At 41.1% G+C, this 26,582-nt stretch overlaps 2 protein-coding genes across 2 annotated transcripts; one reads left to right on the top strand and one right to left on the bottom strand.

Moving 5' to 3' along the window:
• The first annotated feature begins 980 nt into the window (after window positions 1–980).
• On the top strand, window positions 981–2,476 carry LOC137941064 (dof zinc finger protein DOF5.4-like). The gene has a single exon (XM_068786309.1). It carries the CDS (start codon window positions 1,293–1,295, stop codon window positions 2,133–2,135), a length of 843 nt encoding a protein of 280 aa, XP_068642410.1. The 5' UTR covers window positions 981–1,292; the 3' UTR covers window positions 2,136–2,476.
• An 807-nt stretch (window positions 2,477–3,283) lies between these two features.
• Window positions 3,284–26,582, bottom strand: LOC137941235 (auxin transport protein BIG). Its single transcript, XM_068786557.1, has 14 exons — window positions 26,210–26,582; window positions 26,006–26,112; window positions 21,313–21,478; window positions 15,121–21,215; window positions 13,853–14,470; window positions 13,288–13,468; window positions 12,902–13,136; window positions 8,234–12,811; window positions 7,929–8,151; window positions 7,390–7,785; window positions 6,996–7,139; window positions 5,440–6,462; window positions 4,355–4,858; window positions 3,284–4,215 (listed from the first exon to the last, which is right to left on the bottom strand). The coding sequence occupies exons 1-14, from the start codon at window positions 26,451–26,453 to the stop codon at window positions 3,412–3,414; spliced, it is 15,318 nt and encodes a 5,105-aa protein (XP_068642658.1). The 5' UTR covers window positions 26,454–26,582; the 3' UTR covers window positions 3,284–3,411.

Genomic DNA, 26,582 nt, shown 5'->3' with positions numbered 1-26,582 from the left:
ATGTGCATCCGCCAACACCGGAATGACCTACAGGAAACAGAATCCAACGAAGTGCCACACGCGCTACCGGGGACCTGCTCACGTGGTGAGTGGTGAGTGGGGCCTGGTAATAAGGAGCGTGTTGGCGTTCCAACCGACTACCTCTTATTGGGTTGTGGGCCCCGAGTTGGAGCCGTCTAAACAACGACGTCCACCCGAAACGAACTATCGAAGGTGTTGCTGATGGTGCCGGAAATATCGACCAAATCTTTACCGTCTCTGGTCTCCACTGGTGCGGCCTGTACTTCAGGACTGCGGCACCGAAGCGTGACCTATGTAGCAGGGCATGCGAGTTGCCGAGTACAGGCGCAAGTGAACTGCCCTCTGCACTATACCAAAAGTGACCCACCGACTGTTCTCCCCTTCTCCTACAGCAACGTCCATTGGGAGAAATCATTGCCCTCTCCCAATAGCAACTCGCAACGTGGTCCCTTCCACTACCGCACAACTCCTCTCTCCTCCACCGCATGCCCGAGATGGCCGACAAAGAAGATTTCTCTATCCCATAATCCCACATATGACACCCCTACACGTATTCTCATCCAACGCACGCTTCGCCGCTACGGACGTACGGCCATGTCAGACTCGTATTCGTACTACGGCCGTGTTACCTAAAACGCCCCCGCGTCTCCCATCTATTCACAATTGTCATCCTCGACGACGGCGTTTACTTTTACCGTTTTCGCTTCGGCTCCTCTTCTCGAAGCTCCAACTAATAGTGTAATCATTGGACGTAGATCCATTCGGTGGCCGCTGATAAGAGTACGGGACCTCCGATTGGGGTGGCTCCCAACATTTGGCATCGTGGTTCCGTACACATGTGTGATTTTGCTCAGATACCCAAGACACGTTCTTTCCCCTTCGCGGTTTGAGAAGGAGGGGTATAATGGTCAGTTTGATTGCGCTGAAATAAAATCTCTTTGAAGAAATAGGCGTGGGATATTTGTCACGCTATATGGAGGCGGAGGGAGCGATCCCGGATACGCACTTGGAAAATGCGGAGTTGGCGACTGCTAGCCGGGTGACCGCCGGTGAATTTGTTCGATCTAGGGGATAACGATACGACCTTCACTTCCGCCCCCTTGCTGTTTCTCCTGGCGTAGGTGGAGATTTCCTGCCGGTCGTCGATCGATGTCATTGTTCATTTGTGGTTCTGGATTTTAATCTGCTCGAGTGCGTCTGCGGCGGAACGGTAAGCGAAATTCGGCACCGTACTCTGGAATGTTCTTGGACTAAGGTGAATCTGTCTAGCAATGCAAGATCTACGATCGGCGGCGGCTGCAACCAACGGGACCGGCAGGATCTTGGCTGGGGACCGTCGCATGAGGCCGCACCCCAGCCAAGCCCTGAAATGTCCTCGCTGCGACTCTCTCAACACGAAGTTCTGCTATTATAACAACTATAATCTCTCTCAGCCACGCCATTTCTGTAAAAGCTGTCGACGATACTGGACTAAAGGTGGAGTGTTACGTAATGTTCCTGTCGGCGGAGGCTGCAGGAAGACGAAGCGTTCCAAGTCCAAACAGTCACAAGAATCTCAGAAGGAGCGGAAAACTACTTCGCATTCCAGCAGCGAAAGCTCCACTCTCACGGGAACCACGACGGAGGTGTCGACCTCCTCCGCGTCCGATCTGATTCACTTCGGTGATTTCCCGGCGAAAAACCCTAACTCAGACGAATATCCGGCTCCTTTGGTGGAGGGTCTTGATAAGGTCTCTGATTCCGGGGCTTTCTCTTCGACTTGCAGCTTTACGAGCTTGATGACGGCGACAACTCCGTCGACTATGTTAGGGTACGGTTTCTCGGACGTCTTTGCTTCTTTCCGTGGTCAACAGCACAGCGATGATAATAACAAGATGCCCGGTATGTTGGAGGAACTTCAGATTGAGGAATTCACGACGGGGTGTCCTGATCATAATGTTCCGGCTGATTTGCCGCCGCTGCAAGGGAAGCAGAGCAACGGCGGCTTTACGGCGTTAGATTGGCAGCCTAACGGTGATCAAGGGCTGTTTGATTTAACTTCCTCATTTGATCAGCCCTACTTATGGGGTCAGACTCAGTGGACAGATGCCGATCGGAGCCTCTACCTGCCGTGACTTTTCCTCTTAACAGAAAATTTAGAACCTGGAAAGGGCGAAAAAATGTGAAAAATAAAATGTATCGGGAGATGTAAAGTCTGTGTAAATTTGTTCTCTTCTTCTTCTTCTTTTTATCTTTCTCGTCAACCCTTCTCATGTCGGGGTTTCAATGTGTCTGGTTTGCTTGTTTCGGTCGAAACTAACTGTTTTCTATTATTTTTTTCTTCCTCTTCTTTTTAATTTTTGTATGAATTGTTGTCGTTTTGTCTTCTCTTTTTTAAGTTCATACATGAAATGGAAGAGAGGTAAGGGAATTCTACTATGTTTGACATTTTATACGTACGTCGCCGTTGTTCTTGCGTCTTTCTGTTTCTGTTTCTTTTCAGTCAGAATACTTTATCTTTTTGAATCTAGTTTAATTGGTTCAGTGAAGCAAACTGACCGGGGGAGTTTTCTTTAGGAGAATTTCTTACTAGTTGTGCTTCCACTTCAGTATTCTGAGTGAATGCAGAATAGACTCAAAAAAGTTTGGAGACTGGTTTGCTATTCGTTTAAAAATGTCAATTTGCCATTCGTACAACATTATCTGTTCGGAACAAAGATTATCTGGTTACTTTAAATTGCTGTTAAAAATTTATCAGCTACCGATGAAAACGCAGAAAGTAGGAAAGTACGGAAGCTGTGGCGAGGCAGTGATCGGTGACGGCGGCACGGCATTTGCGAGCAGGTAGCAACTTTACCCGATATTTTTCTTTCCGCCTGATCTTTTCTCCGTAGAAGATAGTCGGACTGGTTTGGGAGGGGCGAGTGGAGCTTCAGCGACCACCTTCGCGGCGCGTGCTAAACGAAGGCGTAGATATTTCTGTTCCCGGTTTACATTTCTATTTCTCAGTCTTACGAAGGAAATAAAATATCTTGGAAGGTAAAGTCGACTGGGACTCAACGTGTGACTGGCTGCCACGAAGGGTAAATGCGAATTGAACGTGGCAAGATATGGTTGCAAAGGGAAGAAGGTCGGTTTCGTTGTGGTGCCCTGACATTGAGTGTTTGGCACGGTTAGCACGTCTTGCGTCACAACGACGTGGACTTGACCCGACCCGTTGCTCTCCTCGACTGACCCATTAGCCCCTCCCATCTAAACCGCTGAGAAATAGTGGGCCCCAGTGTTCTAAAATGAGGGCAAATATCATTTTATTTAGGTTTTCGTAATCCCAAAACTTTGTATGCATTAATCGGTGGATAGGTCCACAATATTTTCATTCAAAGTCGGTACCCAAAACACTGTTTGAATCATTCATCGGTTTGCATTACCCATGCCGATAGCCGACTGCACAAACTCTTCGCAATGTGTAAAACCACCTGAGAGAACCTCACCCAAGGCCCCCATCACATCAAATGCTTCCTGCAAGTCCGACGCGGAGGCCATATCCTCGAGCCATGATAAAAGTTCTTTTGAGAACCCAACCATCTCCTTCACATTCACCAATCTTTCTTTCATTGCAACTTCCCACCGTTCATCCCCCTCAGATTCTGTGTTAGTTCCTCCAGTTCTACCCTGAGCCAAATTCCCAGCTTTGTTCACCTTGAAGAATTTCTGAAGCTGCTCGATCAAGCCTGTGTAGACAAGCATCGGTAAAATAATCTGAAAGAGGTTAGTCTCATCACTAGAATCTGACAAAGAACCTTCTGATCGGACAACAGCAGTTGGATCAGAGAGTCGTAGAGGGGTCATTCGACCATGGGAGTGTTGCATGTAAGCATGGTAAATCCCCCGCTGCAAAAAGCCACGACGGTGCTGCAGCCATTCTTCGTAGGATTCAGAGAGGAGAGAGTTAACCATCATATACTGAACAGTTTCTTCTGTTCCATTAGTACCCCGAGTACCAGAGGATGCAGAAGGCTTGGGATCAGAAGGAGAGACAGAGGATAAGTATGAGGTTATGGATTTTGCCATTGCTTTCCGTTGGTTTGAGCCTCCTTGGTCGAGCAGGTGCCGAGCCATCTGAATCATAAAGGGCAGAAACCGTGAATTGCTTTCCCTTCCTCCACCATTGCAATCTGTGCTAAAAGAAGCACCGGTCGCAAACCTGGCTAACATCTGGCATGGCACAAAAATGCAAGCATGTCAGAGTTTGAGAATTTTGTGTCAACCTTACAGCAAGTAAGACCTCCTCACTTTCAAATCAACTAATATAAGTAAAAACAAAAAAACAAAAACAGGGACAATTGGCCCATACCAGCACAACATCATATGTCAGCAACCGGAGACGGCTCCCATCAGCACGTCCTAGGGCATTTAGATTGTCCCAGTACTGATCAACACAACGAACATACTGCGCCAAAGGAACAGATGGACCCTTCAAGGGAAATATACAGTTGCAGAGGGTTTCATTGTTTCTTAATGTAGCTCCCTCCCATTCTTTCTTCGGAATCTTCAGAGCAGCATCAGCACGCTTAGCTTCTTGATGGCACTGAAAATGAATGATGTTGAAATGGCTCACAGTTGTGTAAACACACTCCCCTCGAGAACTGCCCGAGGTACCGACGCCAAGATTCACTCTCTTGCTGTAAGAGTAAACTCCTAACATGTCGTTTGGACGTAAACTGTACCCTTCACGGCAAACCATGCAGGCTAGCCCATCCTCCTCCTCTTCCACATCTTCCAGACCTTCAATAATAGGTCGTGAAACAACAATTCTCTCCCCTCCATCAGAAGCTACTTCTTGTCTCATTCCGAGCCCCTATTCAAAATGAAAAGTAGGTTTCAACCAAGTTGCCTCATGGAAATAACTAACAGAATTACAAGAAAAAAAGAAGATGATGATGATGATAAAAAGCATTGGGTTTCTCATAAATTGAAATCCCTGACCAATATATCCAAGTCAAAATGCCGTTAAGCTTGTTGACAGACACCATTATCTTATCTTCATAAAAATCTGAGACATTTTTTTAAATTTTTTTTTGAAAAGTTGGAAACAATTGAATAATCCATGTTAAGTCATGGCCTTTAAGACACAATTGGTAACATTGGTGACCCACATAGCAAGAAGAAATCGCAGACAACCAAAAAGAACTTTTGGATCTAGTGTGATCTGTGGATATGCTGTAAAAAAAAAAAAAATCACAAGAACCTCCAAACGGTTATGTGGAAAAAACCTCATGGACTACACTCCGCAACTTAGTTAATTATTTCTTTTCTGAATGACAATTTAGTCATTATTGGCATCTCAAAACATGCAAACTGTATGACAAAGCCATCACAACAACAGAAAACAGTACATCCAACCTGAACCAGACAAAAACCACAAAATGAAAAAATTACCTGAAGCAATTCTTCCCTCTTTCTCAGAGCCTGCCGCCGCTTCTCATCCTTAGTTGCATGCCGCAACATATGCACTTTTTCTCCAAGAAACCCATCCCCTTTACCCTCCTTGTCAGACAGTGTGTCTAACAAGTTCTCAGCCCTGGCACCTATCTCATTTTCTACCGAGACCCCTTCCAGTGTATGAAGCAATGGTAAGATCCCTCCATCATCAATACATCTCTGGGTTGCCGAATGTCCCATTGAGAGCCCCCTAAGCATTGACAAGATTAGTGGTACTGATGGAAGCTTCAATCCAAAAGCCCACTCTACACTGGTCTTAAACCCAGCTTGCCCAGCACATGCAAAGCTCTCACTCAAATGTCTGACAGCAACTGCAGTTATGCCCTTCTCTAAGATAATGTCTTTCAGTCTCTCCCCACAGGAGCTTGTCTTCAGTGACTCTGAGACCCTCACAAAATTCTCCAGTGCAAACCTCTGCTTGGCAGCTTGTTCGGCCAAACTTTCATCCTTTGGATTTTCCAGGTGTTGTTTCTGTACCCTATCAAATTCACTCCAATCCTGCAAGTAAGGGTCAAAGTGCAGAATGAGGGCCTCCATGGCAGCAGTTTGTCCATAAGTCAAATATGGCAAGATTCTTGCCACCATTTCGTTGTTTCTCTGCTGTTTATTTAACTTCTTGAGACCAAAAGGGTGACAAAGCCTTTCCAAGAACATGAGGACAATTTTCTTCGCCTGTTCACCAGCCCCAGTTTCATCATCTGTCACTAGTACACTCTGAGTAATGCCAATATCACTTTCGTTGGCTTCCATTGTCAAACTTTCGACAATTAGGAGGATGCCTTCAGCAGGTTCCATGGCATCTACTGAAAAGGCCCGCCTTGCTGTTTCAAGCAGAAGTCCAAGAGCCCCTAAACGCAACAAAGCCCGTCTATTCTCCCGTATCTTGCAGCAATACATCAGGAGATTCAGCACAGATCCCAATTCCTCTTGGTTAGACTTCAACTCATCATCCCGCAGATGCTGTTGATATCAACATTATGGTTAGACATAGAAAGAGATTATCCAACATGTGAACATATGGCCAAGCTCTCCAATTTGAGTTCTTACGGATCATTGTCCATCCATGGAGGAAAACATTGATTAACGAGTCCAAATACATATGCACAACTGATAGAAAGGTCTAGAGAAAGAGAGATGGCATCTGGAGAAACCAACAATGTGCTGAACCATAAATGATGATGATGATGATGCTAATAGTTTTGACATTTATTAGTGAATGTGACTCGTATACTATCCGACCAGCAGAACAGAGTAAAGAGCAATTTGTTTCACTAGGCAGAATAAATCTCATTGAGCACATCTCTATAGCAGTATTTCAACCATCAAAATAGGAATAGCTTAAGTGCATGGAGAATTTTATTTCACTTTACACAGATAATTAGATTCCACATGTCAGTAAGTTTCTCAAGACATTAAAAAGGAAAAAAAAAAAATAAGAGGAAAGAAGAGAAAAGAGGTGCATCATATTCATAGCAAAATATACATCTGCCCACCTGGATCATGCCCAAAATAATTTCAAGACCCCCGCATTCCTGAACTGCACCAGCTATTGCAAATTCAATTTCAGGATCCTGAGATTCCTCTCTTTCTTCCTCCAATTCCTTAATCATTGGCTCAGTGGCTTCACCATCCAGCCCCTGCAAAAGTAACAAAAGAATTTTTTTTAGCAGAGCAAGAAAAAGGTCAATTGTAAAAGAGAAAGGTATAGGAGGCCACAAGGGAAATAGAGGAAGAAACAAAACAGGTAAGTAAAACAAAATCAAGTTTGCTCCCTTCAAGAACGTGTTGTTGGGAGAAATTGCTCCTTACAAAGAATACAGGTTAGAAAACAAACAATGAATACAAGCAACAAATTCATAAAACAAATGCATTGCAACAGAAACACACCTGAAGTCGGTATGTCACTGTCATCGGTGGGGTGTCTCTTGTACTGGTACTATTGAAGCCACCAGAACCAACCAGATTGCTTGCAGTCTGATTATGTGACTTTCTCCAAACCTGCTCGTATACTTGAGAAATGCTCAGATCCAGAGAAATTATATTACCAGCTACTAGTAATTCCATGCCGTAGTCATCTTCAAGAAGACCTAGCAGATCCAGTTGATGACAGATCTTATTTTTAACATCACGCATCAGGGGACCAATCTCAGCACTAGAATAAGGATTCTTGGTCATAGAGCCCCTAATGAACTCTTCTTGGGTGTGTGCTTTGTTCAGAATTAATAAATAAACAGGTTCAGGCTTCGAAGGGCAAATAATGTTACAGAGTTGCTCTAAGATAAACTGCATAGAAAGTAGAACTTCGTGAGTCTAAGAAATTGATTAGTTAAAATCACTTCCAAGGAAAAAATAAAGCATAATAATTTTCAAATATCTGATTACAAAAGTGCAAAAAATCTACGCATTAGTTGAATACCAGCCCTTACCAGAGAAGTTCTTCCTTTCCTTTCTTCTCCATGATTTTGAAGGCCAGAGATACATGCACGGATGAAATGCCGTTTATTTTCACTGCTCTCAAGCAGAAGACCATCTAGGAGGTCTTTCAGAAGCCTATTGCAATCACCAATCAATTTTGTCTTTTGCACTATCAGCCCTCGAATGACAAGAAGAGCCTCCAAAACTTCAGAGAGCAACTCATCTCGCATGAATCTGAAATCAAGCAGAAAATGACTCAGTTAACTGATGACTCTGAACCAGAAAAAGGAAAGAAGCAGGAAAGAACTTCATTAACCTGAATCGGATCCTGGGCACATCCAGATATTTGCTGAGGAGCTCAATAAGCTTATGAAGGATAAATCCCTGAGATATGTCAACATGAAGGCTCTTCTCTTGAGATGCTATATTACTGACTTCTTTGCTTATCAACTTACATATTGTTGTTAGGCAACCCTTTGCTGTCAAGAATAACCGAGCATCTTCCAACTCGATCATCCTGAAGAGCAAATCAAAATATTCTGCAGCACTTTCACCTGCTGATAAAGTTGACGGAAGGAGCCCAATAAGCAAACTGAGCAACTGGAACCTTCTGGACGAACTCTGCCCACAAAGCAAGCTAAGCAGTGAGCAAGTCTCCGACTTTATGGACTGCGAACAAGCACTCAAAACGAGCTCTGAGACCCAGGAACCCAACTCTAATCCAGAGAAGTTACTATTACTCATCCCTCTGCTTGCACGGCGCTTCCATCTCAGTGCATATTTAAGTGCAAGATAATCTAATCTCTGGGGATCTCGCCGAGACCTCTGAATAGTAGTTTTAACCCCCTGTGAGATTTTATACTGTCTCCGAACAAAGTCAATATATGAAGCTCCTTTCTCCCACTCCGAGTAGCTCACCAATTGTATATCCTGGCCCTTGCGATTGTTATCCCAGTGCTTATCAGACAACTCTGATGAGGACTTGTTCCCATTAGTTAGGCCACTTGGAGATGCAGATGCATTAGTACTACTATCGTCTTTTGCCTGCAGAGCTGTAGGTAACTTTCCCATCCCTTGCTCCTTGTCCACAGCCTCAGGCTTTGGAAGAGTACAGGCCTGTGAAACAATTCTCAAACATGGTAGAATAACATGCTCTGAAATAGCAGGATGTTTGGCACCTAACTTAATGGAAGAAAATAATAACTGAAAAGCAACTCGTAACCTTGCTTCCCAGAACTCATCTGCCATAGAGCAGGTCTCTGATAGTAACAACAACTCCTCACATGTAGACACTGCTATGTCTATTGAACGATGGTGTTCAAGGCAATACATAACTTTCTTTTGTATTAGATTGTTCAACTCAGCCACTGCATTGGCATCTCCCTCGGAGAAGGCACAGAGAACAGCCCTTGCCTGAACTCTAGCTGCTTTAGGGCCCTGATGGATGTTATTCTCAAATAATTCGGACAAAATTCCAGCACTCACAAGCTGTTTCTTACAGTTTGAATGTTTTGAAAGAACTTGTAACAGCTCAAGACACTGAGTAACAAATGTTGTAGCACAACCATAGCAGTTAGTCGGTGACCTAGGGACCATGAAAACTGAAGTTGACAATCTACTATCAGCATGTTTCTGGTGCAGGTAACTCATTAAAACCCGGCGAAGCCCTTGGAGTGTTTGTACACTTTTGCTGACAGAATCAAAAGCTGCCTTGCACTTCTCACCATATAGAACACCAAGCAGAGCAATTTTACGGTTTATTTTACAAGAAGGGCCAGACATAGAGACCATCATTTGCTGGACTGAATCCTTATGTTGAGAGTCAATGTCATTCTCACCAATGCTTGAAACTAACTTTAGCAGAGGCTTCTTGAATCCGAGGAGTTGCTGGTACCTCCGATGAGCATTTTCTGATTCTGATTCTATAGCTGCCAATCCCTTCTTCATGTCTTCATCATTCTCCATATTATCAAATATGAAACTTGGCTTTGCCATGAAATTGAATTCAAACCGTCCATATTTGCTATACCCACACTCATTACAAAGAAAAGAATCCAGATTCTCATAATTTATGTTACGGCATTGCCTACATTGATAGGCATTCTCATGGCAATTGCTACATATTCCATGCTTATCAGTAACTGATCGGCTGCAACGTGGGCACTGCAATGACTCAAGGGAAGAAGCTTGTAGATTCTCATAGAATGAATCCAGCTCAATCATGAAATTGCAAGCTGTGATTGGTATAGGAAACTCCACTTTAAGTTCTGTTTGGTTAAAAGCAAGGTGGCAACTTTTGGCACGCTTCCAAAGTGACCAATTGTTCTTCAATTCAGACAAGTCAGAGACAGGCCTATTGTTGTAGTACAAGTTCAGTACTTTGACAGACTTCGACTTTCGAGCATCATGAACATTCATGGTCACGGTTTGAATAGTATAACTCCCAGTACACTTCACTATTATCCGATTGTCAGTGAATTTTGTTTCAGATTTTAAACTTTCAAGCTTCATCTTTGTATAAGGCACCTCAGGACAGCTACAAGCTACACAAGGCTCACTTTCAAGGTAGTAACCATCAAACTCTACCAGGCCATTCAGAGTGTTGTAGATTCGCGAATTTGGGTGATTGGCTAATAGCTCATTTTGAGAGTGGAGAGTGTCGAAGATACTCTTTATCACTTCTGTAGTTAGACATCGAGTTACAAGTTCAGTATCCTGTTGCTTCAAAGTACCTTCAGGGACCTTCCCCAGTAGCCAGATCAGGAGTTCAGTATACTCAACAATATTCTGGCCATACACTGGTAAATATTTCACCTTCTCCAAAAGTACCTTCAACATATTCTCCTTGAATTGTTGTTTTCCGTGGTGCCAAACACCGTAAAGAACACATTTTGCTTCAAGTCTCACGGCTGCAGAGTTCCACTCCAACAAGAACAAATCGATGAAACGTCTTAAAGTAGATCCATCTTTGTCGCTGAAGATATACACAGCTGGCTCCATATCCATGTAAGCCTTTTCTGAACCATTTTCATTACCATCATCACCTTTTTTCTTCTTCTTTGCATCAAAGTGCGCCCCTGCTTTATTAGAACTTGATCCTCCATCCCCAGCCTCAGTTTTCTGTGTGGACTGAACCATCTCTTTTCCCGTATAAAATGCCAAATTCAAAAGCTTAAGAGTCTGAAGTACGGACTCCTCTCCAAAAGTGAATAAACCATTCATCAAAAAGGATAGCACATCCCCATGCCTCAAGCTATATTTCTGCCAGTTTCGAGGTCTGGCTCCAGCTACTTCAGATATTGCTAACAAGCACTTAACCAGTTTAACACTTCTCTCATAAGAGACAGGATTTTGTAAACCACTGGTCTTATCAATAAGTTTATAAAGTTTCTTAACTTCATTTGATAACTGCCAAGAGTCCCTAACATTGTAATAATGTGTTTTACTGCCACACAAATGTAGAAATAACCTTCTTGCATATCTGCGAACAAATGTTGTATGAGGATTATTGATGTAGCTGCAGAGAACATCTTGATGCCCATCAAGCTTCAAATCCTTCCCAGGAGAACTCTTGTAAACAGACTTATCGTGTCTATCTTTTTCCGCAGACTTGTCTTGCTTTTCTGGTCGGACCAAGCTGTACACCAGGCGGAAAGTGTTCTCAAGCAGCAGACGGTGATAGTCCACAAAAAAATCCGACCGATGGCTTTTGGCATAAGAATCAGAAAAGAATGGTGAAAAGTTTCCGGCTGGCAATTCTTTACGAATGGTAAGTAGGGCACCACATCCAGTGCCAGCGGTCAAACCATGAGTCGCTTCAAGATTTGTTGGTGGAGATTTGAAAACATGGACCAGCTGCTGCAGGATGTCCATAAGGTAGTTCACAAAGACTTGTTGCCTCAACAAACTACAGGCTCGAAGCAACTGAGAAACAAATTCCTCTTTCTCCTGATCACCAATTGAAGGTGAAGCTGCTGAAGATGAGGATGGAATTTGGACAACCCCTTTCTCAGGGTTATCTGCCAACTTTTGTAGAGAACTTTCACTACCCGGTTGATGCCAGTTTCGAAGCATCAAGGTAAAAAACATGAAAACAAGAATAACAACTTCTCCAAAAGAGGAGCGTGTTTTGGCTACAGAAGGTTTACTTAGGTTGATTTCATCCATAAACCACTTGATAAATTTTTCAAGATCCAGATTTTCAGGTTTAGAGGCATCCATGAAAGGTCCTCCTACTGCAGAAGAGAGTCTGTAAAAAAGCTGCATAACAGGAATAGCCCGGTGCCCTGAAGTTGTCTCCATCCATCCTCTCAGCTCTGTAACTAGCTCACGTAGTATAAGAGAGTTCACCATCCGCTTGGGTGCAGAAATTGACACAATTCTCTGATCAACCACAGGAGCGAACTCCCCAGAAGTTTCATTGTGCTCCAAGAGATGAACTGGTGGAGAAGATTTCTGTATATTGATATCTGAAGCAACTTGCAGTATGCTTGGTTCATTCAATTCATCCATGGAGAAGTGAATTTCATTGCCATCTCCACCTATTGAATCAACTTCTATAGGTATAGCAGACATTGGGTGGTCTCTGGAATGAGGTGGAGGAAGGCGATCTGCATCCATTACTTCATAACAGGTCTCACATAGATCAAAATCTGGACAAACATTACAATGCCATCGGCGTCTAAGAATGGGAACTGTAGAGCAGCCATCACAACAGTACTGAACCGAAGACGTAGTAGAGTCTTCTTCAATCATGACTTGGGTATTTCCACCTGTTGCACCATGGATACCAGAATTCACTGGTGCTGATGATGTGGTCTCCACAGAATCATCAGAAGCTAACATTGTCTGTTTTGGAAACGGAACCTGGAGCAACCTCGAAGATATGGCCAAGCTGAAAATGCAAAAATTCAGTACCTTTGGTCATCAAACCACTAAATAGAATTAAGAATAAATTCTGACATGTTGAAGTGGAAGAGAAAACCTGCTAGAAGTTTGCACAGCTTCATATGGAGCAAAAAGTAGCTTTCTGAGCAACACAACTGCGGGTTTGACGGACCGACCAACTCCATCATTTCCATGCAAAGCAAGACATTCAGCATAACTATAGATGAGCTCCACAGAGGGTATCACAATGTTGTTTATTGTTTGGGTGTCAGGTTGTTCTAAGTCCAAGATCCCCCACAGGACTTGCATCAGACCATCAACTACTCGAGTACCTTCAGCAAGAAAAAAGCGCTCATAAACAACATATAAAAAGATAAATTTAAGGTGAAATACAGAACTCAAAGACATAACACTTTTCTTGAAAACAATGACAACATAGATAAAAATAACTGAAAAAATAATATAGAGGGCCCTAAGACATACCATGACTTTCCAGGAAGGAAGCCATATTTGTTCGCCGGTGCACTGCAATTTTTGACACTGCACGAACTTGTGCTGTAAACTCTTGAATAACCCAACCTGCTGTAGCACCACCAACTCCCAACCGCGAAATAAGCAATGGAGAAGAACTTACCACCCCAAGAAGTCGCATGGTGTCCTTCACCTGGTATAAAGAAGTTTCATGTTAATAAATATTCAGTTAAATAAACTCTAAATGAAGCACAGACTTGTGGCACGATGAGAGAAGTGCTCCTTCATCACTCAGAATCCCAACCTCTGTAGAGATACATGTGCAAAGCAGTTCAGAGTGAGGGAGAAGAGAGAGAGCAGAGGGAAAAGAAAAAACAAATCTTCTTTTGTTGAGCAATGCGCCATCACATGCTACCTGTCACAAAGGTGGTAAGTAATAGAGATCTCATTATTTTATTTTCCATTTCATGAGAAACATGCTTGTTAAGGGGCACATGTTGTTCATACGTGACTCTCCATATCACTTCAATGGGCAAACACCACCCCACTAGATACATTAAAGCCAACAAATTTTTACCTGATCGTACATTTCCCTTCTCGGGAAAACAGCCAGAAGAACATGGCAAGCAGCAGATTGTAACAATGGTTCCCTGTCGCTTTCAAATATTGTTTCCAGTAGCTTCCTGCATTTCAATGTACTTAGCTCTGCCTTGACTTTGTCAGTATCTGGACATGCCTGAGATCTGCACAGAGAGTAGTATCTAGATAGAAGCTTGAGGCCATCGGCGACAACTTGCTCCTGCACCGGAGCTGTTTGCAGCAATCGCCCTTTCTTTCCAGTTCCCGCTGTTCCAGAACTAGAACCAAAAGCATGGGCTTCCATGTCAAGCACTGCATCCATTTTCTCTTTCCAGCCAAATTCATCCTTAGCACGACCATAAACTTCCAAAGAATCTATTCTTGGCAAAGCAGATCCATTGAAGGTTGGGCCCACAGAGATGATGAACTCCTCATCTGCAAGAAGTGATTCAGCAACAGTGAAGGGAATGTCATACCATGACCTCATGCCTTCATCCAGTTTTATTACTCTCTGAAAGATGGTGATGTCAGAAGGGATATGGCTCAATGAAGTGTTACCCACTTGCACACGAATACCAACCATTACAATATCGGGATTAGAGTTTGATACTGTCATCTGAGACACAAATATTAGAAGCATGTCATTTTAGTACTCCATTACAAAAAAGAAAAAATCAAAGCAGAACTTTTACTAATAAAGAAAAGAGAAAGAAAAGGTAATGGAATGCAATGAATCCATCCATAGGAGAACACAATAGATAAAAAATCAAAGCAGAACTTTTATTATAAAGAAATAAGAGAAAAAAGGCAATGGAATGCAATGAATCATTCATAGTAGAACACAATTAGTTTTTGCTGAAGTTTTAATTTAGAACAGAGAGAGAAGAGAGAGAGAGAACTAACATTGCACATAGCATTTCTTTTAAAGCTGATAAAACCATCACAACAGTATGCAATTGTGAGAATTTTTTACAGGTTATTTAAAAATAAAGAACCGGTAATAAATGGTGAAATGATAATAACTGAGAAGTTCAAATCCTAATTTTTCTTTAGGAAAATATAATTAGTGATTGTGATAACAACATAACAAGATACTTCCGTTCTTTCAAATTAAAACTTTTTTATATCTTCATTGTTTTACATCTAATGCAAACAAATACTGAGACAAATGACAAAGCTCTCATGAATAATTCAAAAAGACAAGACTTCTTGTACCTGAAATAACAAAGCTTTTAATTTTAAAGCATAAAGGAATTAAAACAATACCTTAAAACCTCTGGGACTTGGACTCTCTAGGAACCCATCATCCGATGCCAAGCTTTGTTTTGCTCCATCAGAATCACTGTTTCTGACGGCATCACCACTGAACTTTACATCAGCTGTAATACAAACTGTTTTCTCGAAAAATTCCAAAGGAAACTCAGGAATTGAAGAAGCATAAACTCTATTTGTAAGAATACCAGATCCTAGTTTCTTTGACTGATCTGAAGGTACATTAGCTGCATTATCAGCTCCCAGAGGAACATGTGAGAATATCTGAAGACTGCCATCATCATGCAAAACAAGGCACTGTGTTTTGTCTTTAGATAAAGGTCTGTAAGAAGTGATTCCAACCAAAGGTAATGTAGACCCCCCTGAGCGAATGTTATATGCCAATAATTCATGTGGACCTAACGAAACAACAAATGCTGCATTTGACTTGAGACTTGAGAAGCAAAGAAAGACCCCACTACCAGCAATCAATTCCTTCCAGTGGTGCAATCCAGCATTCCTCAACTTACCCTCACGCTCATCCTCATAAACAGCTGATATCTCCGTCAGACATGTGGCATTTGCATTTAAGCGTCCAATCAAGGTAGTTCCATCTTGATATGACAAGAAAAGTGCTTTATATGCCAACGAGAAGTACAAAGAGAGACCTTTTCCAAGCTTTTCTTTCCCCTGGACCTGGATGATTTCTCTCAATGACCTAGCCCCAATTTCACCTCCCATAGTCAATTCTAGTCTGTACAAGCACCCAAGCCCTGACAGAACAAGGAGAAACAGCCTTCCTTTGGGAGCTACTACAAGTGTAGCATCCACAATGAAATCATTCTCCACTGTGAAGTAGTGAATAGGGCTAATATTATCCTGAGATAAATCATAGATCTTGACAAACAAGTTAGTCACCACCATTAATTGAACCTGAGAACCTGGCACCCAATCCACCCTTCGAATATAGGCACCTTGCAGAGCAAGTTCAATGGGAAGGCGATCAGTTACCTCCCCACGTGGATTAACGGTAAGGACCTGGCATTCTTCAAAGCCAGCAACAGCAAGATAACTCTCTACAATTGGGTTGAACATGACATGAACTACCTCAAAACGAACAACATTCTTGGAAAGAGGCTTCACATTGGTCTTATCTGCTGTAACAGGAGCAACAGTGGGCTGCCCAATTAATTGGCCAGCATCAAATATTGTAACTTTGTCACCCTCTCCAGCAGCAAGCCTACCCCGTTTACTGATGCTCAGTAAGGATTTTATAAGAGAACCACTGTTTAGATGGGATTTTAGCTCCCTGCTATTTGAGTAATCTGCCTTTATCTTCAGGTCTAAGGAGCCACTCTTGTAGGACTTCTTCAGCTGCAGGAGATCAATGTTCAATGAAAGTACTTTCTGTTCACCAAGGACCACTTTCATATCTTTTAACAGACTTGTATCTCGTCTGCTAATAACTAAGGGCAATAGTTTGTTACAAAGTTCAAGCACTCGACCCTCTACATCAACTTCTTGAAGTAATAATGGAAGAGCCTCTTGCACCTCTTTCGGAATAGACAATTTGAAAGGGTTCTCTACATCCATATAAGCATCATCCTCTGGTTCAGAATCGCTGTCAGGAGTTTGATCTCCGTCCTCTGCTAAAGGCAAAAGTGAAGGAAAATTGTTGGGCCCACGAGAAGGAACATTGGTGCTGCTTCCAGTGAACTTCCGTGGCTTCAGGCATTGACAACTGCTCCCCCTAACACCTCCAGCTCCACAATCACAAAAAAAGCGACTTGAACGAGAATAGACAACACGATGACCACGGTGACAGACTTTGGCACAAATTGAGCAACAGCCTTTTGAAACAGTGAGATCACAGGTGTAACAAAAATACCAATGCTGTTCCATGAAATTGCTCCCACTGGAAGTAAAAGTACAAACTTTAGATGCAAGGGCCTTTTCACTACTGCTATCCTCTTCATCATCCCTGTCTACAGAAGCCAATTCCCCATCTGATGTACCATCATCTTCATCTTCATCCACGGAAGTTGCATCACAATCAAGAGATGCAGAACCAGGTTCTTGATTCGAAGGAATAATCAGTGTCTCTGAATTTTTCCTTGAACCAACTGATCGTGAAACAGCAGACTCCGCCCCAAAGCTATTGCTTGACAAATATTTACCTGAAAGCTTATCTACGACATTCTTACTGGCCCCGCAAGCATTCAAAACAGTCCCAAGAAAGCCAAAAAGGAATTTCAACCCTTGAAGTTTATTCTCATCACCAGCAAGCTTTTCAATCAAAGTAAAAATCATTTTCAATAGCTGTTTCATTGATGGTTCCCCATTTGAAAGTTGGACTAAAAAGTTGAAATAAGCTTTAGCTACATGAATATCATAAATAATGAATGCCCCATCTAGCAATGTGAGTAGAGCTTCTATAAAACGACTTTGGACAGCCTTTGATTGGGTTTCAGGAATCGACACAAGGCACAAGATGAAATTTATAGTTGATTCTCTAAGCGAAACACTGTTTCCTTTTGTAGATGTAAGAGCCCCTGAAGCATCTTTGACACCTCCTAGCAGCCTCCTCTCCAGCCAGTCAGAGAGACATGGTAATTCCATACCAAGGAATTTCTTTTGTATGCTATCTTTAAGTCCAGGACAAACCTCTCCAGTCAAAAGATCAACAAGAAAATTCAGAACTTTCACATTAACTGGTTCAGAGTAACATCCACTGAGTACCTCAAATAGGACTAACAGGTTTCCACGCTTCCCACCATATAGTTCTTTCTCTTCTTCACAAACTTCTCCTGCACCCACATAAAAATCGAAAATCCCAGACTTTGAAGGATCTTTTCTCAGATCCTCTATGAAATCTACAGCACTCAAAATTATCGTGTCATGGGTATCATTGTCTATAACTTCGCTGCAGCTGACCTCTGTAAGGAAATCTTCCATGTGCTTCAGCACAAACAGATAACTGTAATCTTGCCTTTCCTTCTTGAATGATGTCAGATTATTATAAATAGCTGCACAGTTGCCGTGTATATGTTGAAAAATCATATCAGATTTAACAGTGATTACTGACTCAAGAAGTTCATGCAATACTTCTCCGTCTACCAGAATATTCCCACCTCCAGCATCTTTCACTTTCAGAAGGCCATCTAGAGTACATACGATGCCTCTCACACTGAGAATACAAGAAATAAGAGCTACACTGGAGGTTGGAGAATGAGATGGAAAGCCATGAAGCCATGAACTAAGAAAGACCCTAGCTGTGCTTCCAGAATCTTCTTTGTTGATAACTTCATCCAATTTTGGCAGGAGACCATAGATAGATTCCAGCACAGAAGTACATGATCCACACTTGTCAAGTAGCTCACTTTTTGTGCACTTTTGAAAAATTGTATGTTTAAGTAGCAGCAATGGGGAAAATCTACCCACATAGCATCTGTTTCGATCCAGAGTTGCAGCAAATGCTACTTGTAGAGCCTTCAGGTGTTTCGTCAACAAAGATGACAGTACCTTCAGTAGCCAACCAAGTTGGTTGCTCTGAAACAAGGTTGCAACCACAGTGCTGCCAAGAGTAAGAAATTCAACATCCTTAGGTGTCTGTTCAGTCCAGAACTGTTCCACTCCAGGGACTGCATTGTTTACAGCAAATTCCCATACTCCTGCATGAAGCAGAGAAAGCACCAGCGACAGCCAAGCCCCGTATCTTACCAGGTCCCATCCTTGTTCATCAGTCTTACATGGTATGTGCACAGAATGCAACTGATTAAGTACTCTCATAACAACTTCTGACAGATTATGCTTGTCATTCACAAAAGCATGACCAAAATGATATAAAGATTTCACATTCGAGATATCAAGGTCCTGCAAGTTCAGCCTCAAAGGAAGAGGCTCACAAGATGCAGAGCCAATTCCAAGTGTACCCCAACAGATGCTAAAGATGTATCTTTCAAGTATGAGATCTTCAACTGTTTCAGCTTTCTTACCCTTCCAGAGCCCGAGGATTGACGCAAACGTGTCGCACAACTCAATCCAGCTTAAACCTAAGTGGAGGAAGGCTTGGTCATCCCTATAGACTGAACCAGGTACTATAACAACATCGATCAGCTGAGGAAGCAAGCTAGTAATACCAGCAAGTTCCTTGACTGCTTCACCCATAATAGTCCTAACCATAATAGATACCCATGATGGCAAAGACTCTGTTATGGCATGTGAATGGGATGACCTAGCTGGAGTTTCCCTTAGTTTGGACCTCAAACGCAACAACAGCCAAGAAGGGTAGCTAGTTGAATATGATATCATATGCCGAAGAACCAAAACCAACCTTGACACCAAAAGAGACCAGCATGAAAGCTGCAACACGCTACATCCATCGCTTGGAACATCCATTGCTTTAAGTGATGAAAACACGAAAGCTGCCAGACTAGCTTTTTCATTCTCAGAGGATAAATGAAATGCCATAAGAAGAATTTCTAAGTGTAGGACACAAGGAAGTGTAGGTACAAATTCCCTCATGAGATTTGGGCACTTTGAACAGACAATTTTTGCTTTGTCTAGGATGAATTGAACATAACTATCAACAATTCTGGCTCTTAGCTGGCTACCAGCTGGACCCACCTTACAAATAAGGATGTGTGCTAAAAGAGTGAGAGTATGATCATTATAAGCGAAGGCTGCACAATCTACCTTCAATATTTCATCAACAAAATGTTCCTCAAGAGAATCAGACAAAGCACGGTGCACAATAAGACTGTGCAGCAATTCAAAGCACACCTCGTTAATGGGTGCAACCCTCCTATTTGCAGGCAATGTTGTATAACTTTCCAGAACTCTTTCATCAGCATAACAAACTTGACAGAGCAGTATTGAGATTAAGAAATCAACATGGTTATCCTTCAGTTTACTACGGGCATCCTCATAAACAGTAGAATGCCATTCAGGAGAAAAGATATACACCTTCAGAAAACTTAATAGCTCGGTCGCTGCTTGGATAAGCACATTACAACAGGCCGAGATGCTACACGCTGAAACAGAACCTTGTTCAGGCCCATCAGATGGTACCACAGAGCGACCAGCTTCAGAAAAAAGGTCTCCGAAAAGGGCCTCATCTTCATGGCTAACTGCACTTTCTGTGTCAGATGCACCACCAGTCTTCACAGAGCCTGAGCGTAATCGATCAACCTTCTGTTTTGATTTTACTCCTTCTGAGTGTAGGAAATGAGCAAGATGCATCATACTATCCACCCACTGACTTGATTGTGGCAGCATCAGTTTTAGGTGCTCCTCACAGGTGTACTTTTTTAGCAAGGAAACCTTCACTGAACGAACATAGCATGAGGGAGCACTAGTTCCATCCCCAAAACTGTAACTACCAGAAGGATCTACATCCAACTTCTCTTCCCAAATATGAATCTGTGATGTCCAATTCTTAACATTCCCAACAAGCTTTAAAAGATACATAACAACACGGGGGGAGTAAACCAAAGGGGCCTTCAAGACATCTTCAGATTTGTCATACCTCCACACATTCACATCCAAAATGTCTAATAGAGAAGCAATAATGCATGTCTGAATATTATGGAAAATTGCACCATCACAGAAAACAACATGAACAAACTGAAGAAATTCTTCCAACAGAAACAACAAGAGGCTGTCCAAGCCAGTCTCATGTGATGAAGCAGCATCGTGGTTTAAAAAATCAAACCTAGTTTTGAACAAATTAGGAAATATATCAGCAAAGGAAGAAACTGCATTTAATAATTCAGCATCATAAGCAACATATGGACTATTCTTCGTGAGATTCCCGAGTAGCTTCAGAATTTTTAGACTGAAAGTTAATCTAGAACGAAAGTTTGCATCCTCCTTCCGTTCTTCAAACACCTCAGGCGTCTGAACCATATCTCTACAGATAATAATGAGCCGATGTACACATCTCACATGAACAACCGCTAAATGCCGCCCAAGAGATAACATGCTACTCGACTCCTGGCGAAATGCAAGTTCTGTGAACTGCGTATCTTGGGAGTCTGTCTGCAAACTTTCAGATGCCAAAGTGATCAAAACTCTATCCACAGGCCTTGTGTCCTTTGAGCAATTGATCCCTTCTCCAGAAGAAATAAAAAAGTCAACGTTAGGATCTATGCAAAAGAGGAGGAGAAGGAGGAGGGAGGAGGGAGGGGGGGGGGGGGGGAGTACTACCTTGGATATTGCATTTGATGTGCTTATCCAAATTCACACTTTCTCCTTTACGCGATAGAACTGGTAAAGATTCTGCAAGGCTATTTAAAGTACACAAATGAGGAACATCAAATTCCACAAGTAGTTCATCAATGAGTGCAGTCTCCAGAAGTTGCAAAATGCCACTCTGCAGTCACGACAAAAATAATACAAAACCAAAATGTTAATAACTTCAGAGGGACAAAAATGCACATCAGCGACTAGTAACATACAAGTAATCTGAAAATTTGTGCTAAAATAAAACTTCAAGCTAGACATATTCATTGGAATAAATATGAACAGATACATAATCCAAGAAAAGAAATTATAGCAATGAAAGAACCAACATCAATGTTGAGATTCAAACTGGTAACAACAACAATAAAATTATATGCACTGGCAATTAAAAATTAGATGCTATAAACATTTAACCATATCTAAGAAGCCAAGAAGGCTATTGATCTATTTCAAAAAAAAAAAAAAGGCTGTTGATCTAATTAGATCTTATGTCAAGAAAAAAGTTAAGAAAACTAACTAACAAGATACTGTGATTACTATGTAAGAGAAAGACTAGATATACACAATAATAGGCTTATAATAATTGCAAAATACCAGTTTCGGTAAATCAACAGTATGCACCTAACACTGTCAAAGAGGTGCATCATATTTATAGAAAATGTACACAAAATTAAGTTGAGAAGATTCACTGCTTCAAAAATTAAGGCCACTGTTCTCCTGCAGTAAATAATCTAAGGAAAGAAACTCAAATGATTACTACACATGTAGGGAGTTTCAATGTTGGAAAGACCTGTATACATCTAAGACTGATCTAAAAAGAGAATAAAGGGATAAAAAACAATGGATAAGAAAAGAGAATCTTGATAGACCATGGCAACATCTAAACCAGGCAGAGAAAACCCAGTAAGCCATCTTAGAGTTCTTACTTCCGCTGCAATAGTCCTTCTAATAGAAGCAAAATTTTCAGTTGGAAACATATAGTCCAATTGGAAAAATAAAAAATTTGGATCAACAGTGACATGTTATACCTCAAAAGCACAAAATATACAAGTAGAGCAAGAAAAACCAAAAAAGAAATTTTAGAGACAACGGATCAGCTCTTTGCCCACCTTCCTCTTTAGGCTCATAAGCCATTTTACTTTAAAAGTTTGGCTTTTTTTCTCTTCATGACTATCTAGTTTTTTGTTGAACTCTTAGATATTGTGCTAATACTTCTTCTAAGCTCTTGATATAAGATAAAGAAAATTATGAAAGGAAACAAAATTACGAAAAAATAAAAGAACAAAAAACAGCATAAAAGGTCATGGAATCGTTAAGATGTAGGGAAAACAATGGATTTAACTTTAATAACAGCACCTCCTTAGTTGAAAAACAAACAGAGCCAAGCAAGAATTTTGTTTAAGGGAAAAAAAGGAGAATATTTAACAACTCGGATCCAATGGGCAACAGCAGCATATTTTGTAAGGAAACATGAGAGAACAGGAAACCCCAAAATTAGACCAGTACATGAGACGCAAACATGAACTAGAACATAAAGAGAATGAATACAGACGACTCTGCTGCCATCCAACCTGATGTGGAAGATTCGCCCCACCCCCAGGTGACACAAATTTATAAAATAAAATAAAAAATAATAAATAAATAAACAGAGGCTAGAGTTAAAGAAAGCCTCTCTAACTTTATGTAATAGGAAATCTGATTAGTAGTATTTTCCCCTATTACTTAGATATTCCGATTAAAAATTTTAAATCGGTGACAGTTACCAGTTTTCTTAAAAGTATTATGCAACAGTTTAAACATGCCAACTCCAAAAATTCTGTAATTAGTTAGAGATTATTTCTATTTGACATTGCTCATCAAGCAATTTAAAGTATATCTTTAGTAACTATTACTTTGTTTTGCACTGCTTACAAGAGATTAGTAACCTAGAAGATATCACAAAGGTAAAGTGTATGCACATAAACAAGTTCAAGAGTAAGAATAAAAATATTTCTCCATTATTCAATACAACTTGATCATATCATCGACTGGGTCATCTTCCATTCTTTTTCTTTTCCAATTTTTCACTTTTTTCTTAAATAGCTGCAGAAACCTTATTTTCTCTCCTTTAAATGTTAACCATCAAGCTTCATTTCATATTTTAGTCTCCCATGTTGTCTGCTGAACTCTGAATCAGACACACTCAAGAGAAGGCTTTCAATTTCTTAGCACCCAACTCATCTAAAAGTTGTAACTCATAAGTCATTTTCAGTTCATTTGGCATTTTGTAGATCAAAGGAGTAACTACTGCACTCATGGTCAACTGGCTCCTAACAAAAAGAAGAAAAAATAGGAATACATTGATTATCATATGCCCAAGCATAAAATGTGAAAGATAACTATCTCTAGAACGAAAGTGATTGCATTTATGACTGAGACCAGAAAGAGATGAAGAGGTCTCTTTTGCCCGCTCTGACAAGTGCAAATATTGTGTAACATGGTTGATGGAATGATGAGTGAGGAAAAAGAGATCAATAGGACCACAAGAAGGAAAAAAATTAAAAGAAAGAAAAAAAGTGGTTACATATGGGGGAAAAAACAGAAGTCCGTGAATAAAAGGAGATGGCGATGACGAACAGAAGGAATATACTACCAAATTTCGATGAAAAAGATAAAGGTTATTCAACAAACAACAATATTTCATCCAAATGACAACTGATTTAGTCACTTAGGTCAACCAGGATAAAGTTATTTTCCATGCCAAGGGTGCAAATTCAGCTGGGTTTGGAAAGGCAGACTTCATTGAGGAGACAATTGAGACATCTATCCTCCATTGTATTTGCATTTTCATATATTAATAAATTGGAGTTAGGTCCCATATGGAAGCCACAAAAGTGCTAGCGAAGAGTGTCACAACAGCACAGTTATATTTGCCAACTAGATAGCTTTTGTTGTGTTGGTACTACTTACCTAGCTCTCTTCCTGAGAAAAGAGGGAAAACCTCAATTGTGTTTATATGTTTTTTTTTTCCTTTTTATCTTCTTGGGGAGAAGCCTCTACAAAGAGTTATAACTAAAGAGAGTGATGCATAGTGTTTCCACTAAGATGGGTTTGTAGCTCTATTGGAAACTACAGAATTTACATCTGAGAGGCATTGGCATCGCATGATGCAAACAATGGGAACAGAACCTTCCATGCACTGCATTCCTCCACTCAGAGTGGAGCTCCTTCAATACCCATCTTGATGTATAGTATATGCATGTTACAATACAATGCCATCTTAGTGTGGATTATAGCTTCATACAATAAATTCAATGTAAACATCCTCAAAAGGCCACTTTATTTTTCACTAATCTGCAGTCCCCAGGGGTAACATTTTGTTTGGAGTTTTCTGCTACCCTTAGGTGAATTAATGAATTAGTCCTCTGTTCACAACTTGTAGAAGAATCTTGGAACTGAGACAAGCAGTTAATACAAGATCTTCTTGTAGAACTATCTTCTTACCGAGGGAGACACTTAATACAAGATCTTCATGTTAAAAAAGTTATCACATTCGCAAAGTCCTTGAGTTGAATTTACTTTGAATATTAAGTGGATTTTCTTCAGACAACAGGAGAAGGTCTCCTGGTTGCTTTTGTAAGAACCATCTCAGGTGATACAGGTAGTCTCAGTGGGGCAGACAGGTCAAATCAAGGAACAGTTCTGCCACTGCCTTGTCTCGCTTTCCTGGATCCCCTTCCTCTCACTAATGAGTTGCACACTAAGTGGCAAAAATGATACCCTCTCGACACCCAGTCCTACCCTAGACATCAATGATCTTTCCCTTGACACATCCAGATCAAACACTTGTCTTGTTGGGGACTGAGGACAATTAGCAGAAGGCATTCTCTTAAATCAGGAAAACCTTCCTTTGAATTATAGGAAATATAGCACCGGGATGCAGTATGCATTGACTTCAGAGAATAATTGATCAGCCCCTCAATCTGCAAGGAGACAGTCAGTGAAACCAAACCCAAGAGAGGATTGAAGTGACACCGATCGTCTTACCAGAGAAGAAAGGCAATTAAGTGTTTTTAGTTTAAGCATCTGCAAAGCACTTACTATTAACTTCTCTAGCGTTTTTGAATCTCTTTCTATTCTTTTACACAAGTAACTATTACACATGATTCCTTCCTCTTTGTGAACAACCTTCCATGAAATTTAAGAAAACGTTCTCATGAAACAAAATAAAATAGCAAAGCTGGTCATTGACCAGACTGCCAGATGACTATCCCCGCAAATAAAGAAGATGATCACAAATATCCCAGCCATCTACTTCCGTCAATCAAAGTTAACATCCCAAGTGACAAGAATTTAAATTAAAGAAAAATGGTGAATGAAAAAAAAAAAAACGAAGTATCAGAAAAGAAGAATCTGACCACCTAAATATACTATGAGACGTTCCAACTCCTTAAAACAAACATCAACTAAGCAAAGCCATTGTAAAGAAAAGGAGGATGAACAGAAACCTTCTACATTGTGCTAAGTACAACAAAAACGCCCAAGATTAAAGAGCGCAATACAATTTCACAGAAAAATGCCTTTTCGCATTTTCATTGCAGAACAGATGAAAACGTTACCCAGAAAAGAAAAACATAATCAATCTTCCTCCGGAAATAACTTGGGGATTGAAAACTACCTGCGAACTCATGTCAACTCCATCAGTCAAGGATTTCTCCAAATAACAAGTAGCAAATTCCAAACTTTTCTCCACTAGACCGATAAATATAGATTCCACGAGCTCAACTGTTCACGTCAATAAATACTATCAGCACCAATCTGCTCGAACCACTTCTAGTCTTACAAAAGTAAGCAGAGATTTGAGAAAAGAGAGTTAGAATACCAGATAAAGAACGAGATGCAGAGACAATCAGTCTCCCAACAGACGCAACAGACTGCACCTGCGAGTTGTTCCAATTCTGGAAACCTAACTTTCCATCTCCGATCGGCTCAAGAGCTTGTTCGAGGATCGAATAGAAGCTTTCGAGAAATGCCTTGGCGGTATCAGAGTGAAGTTTCTGCGCTAGATCCTTAGGAGCCTTTTCTGTCAGGAAAAGCTCAAGAATTTTGGATATTTGGTCAGCCATGGCCAATAATATTTGAGTGATTAGTGCATGAAGTTCTCGAGAGGGTTAAAACCCTAGAAATCTCAGAGGAAGAGAATGAAAATACAAGACAGCGAGCGATCAATGACGACGAACCGCCAAAGCACGAAA

The sequence above is a fragment of the Aristolochia californica genome, unplaced genomic scaffold (genome assembly GCF_029961685.1).
Source record: "Aristolochia californica isolate CCGP_79_NKW_82.1479 unplaced genomic scaffold, dmAriCali1.0.hap1 SCAF_9, whole genome shotgun sequence".
NCBI lineage: Eukaryota > Viridiplantae > Streptophyta > Magnoliopsida > Piperales > Aristolochiaceae > Aristolochia > Aristolochia californica.
The sequence above is the reverse complement of the archived record's forward strand: the minus strand, read 5'-3'. Positions and strand labels throughout refer to the sequence as shown.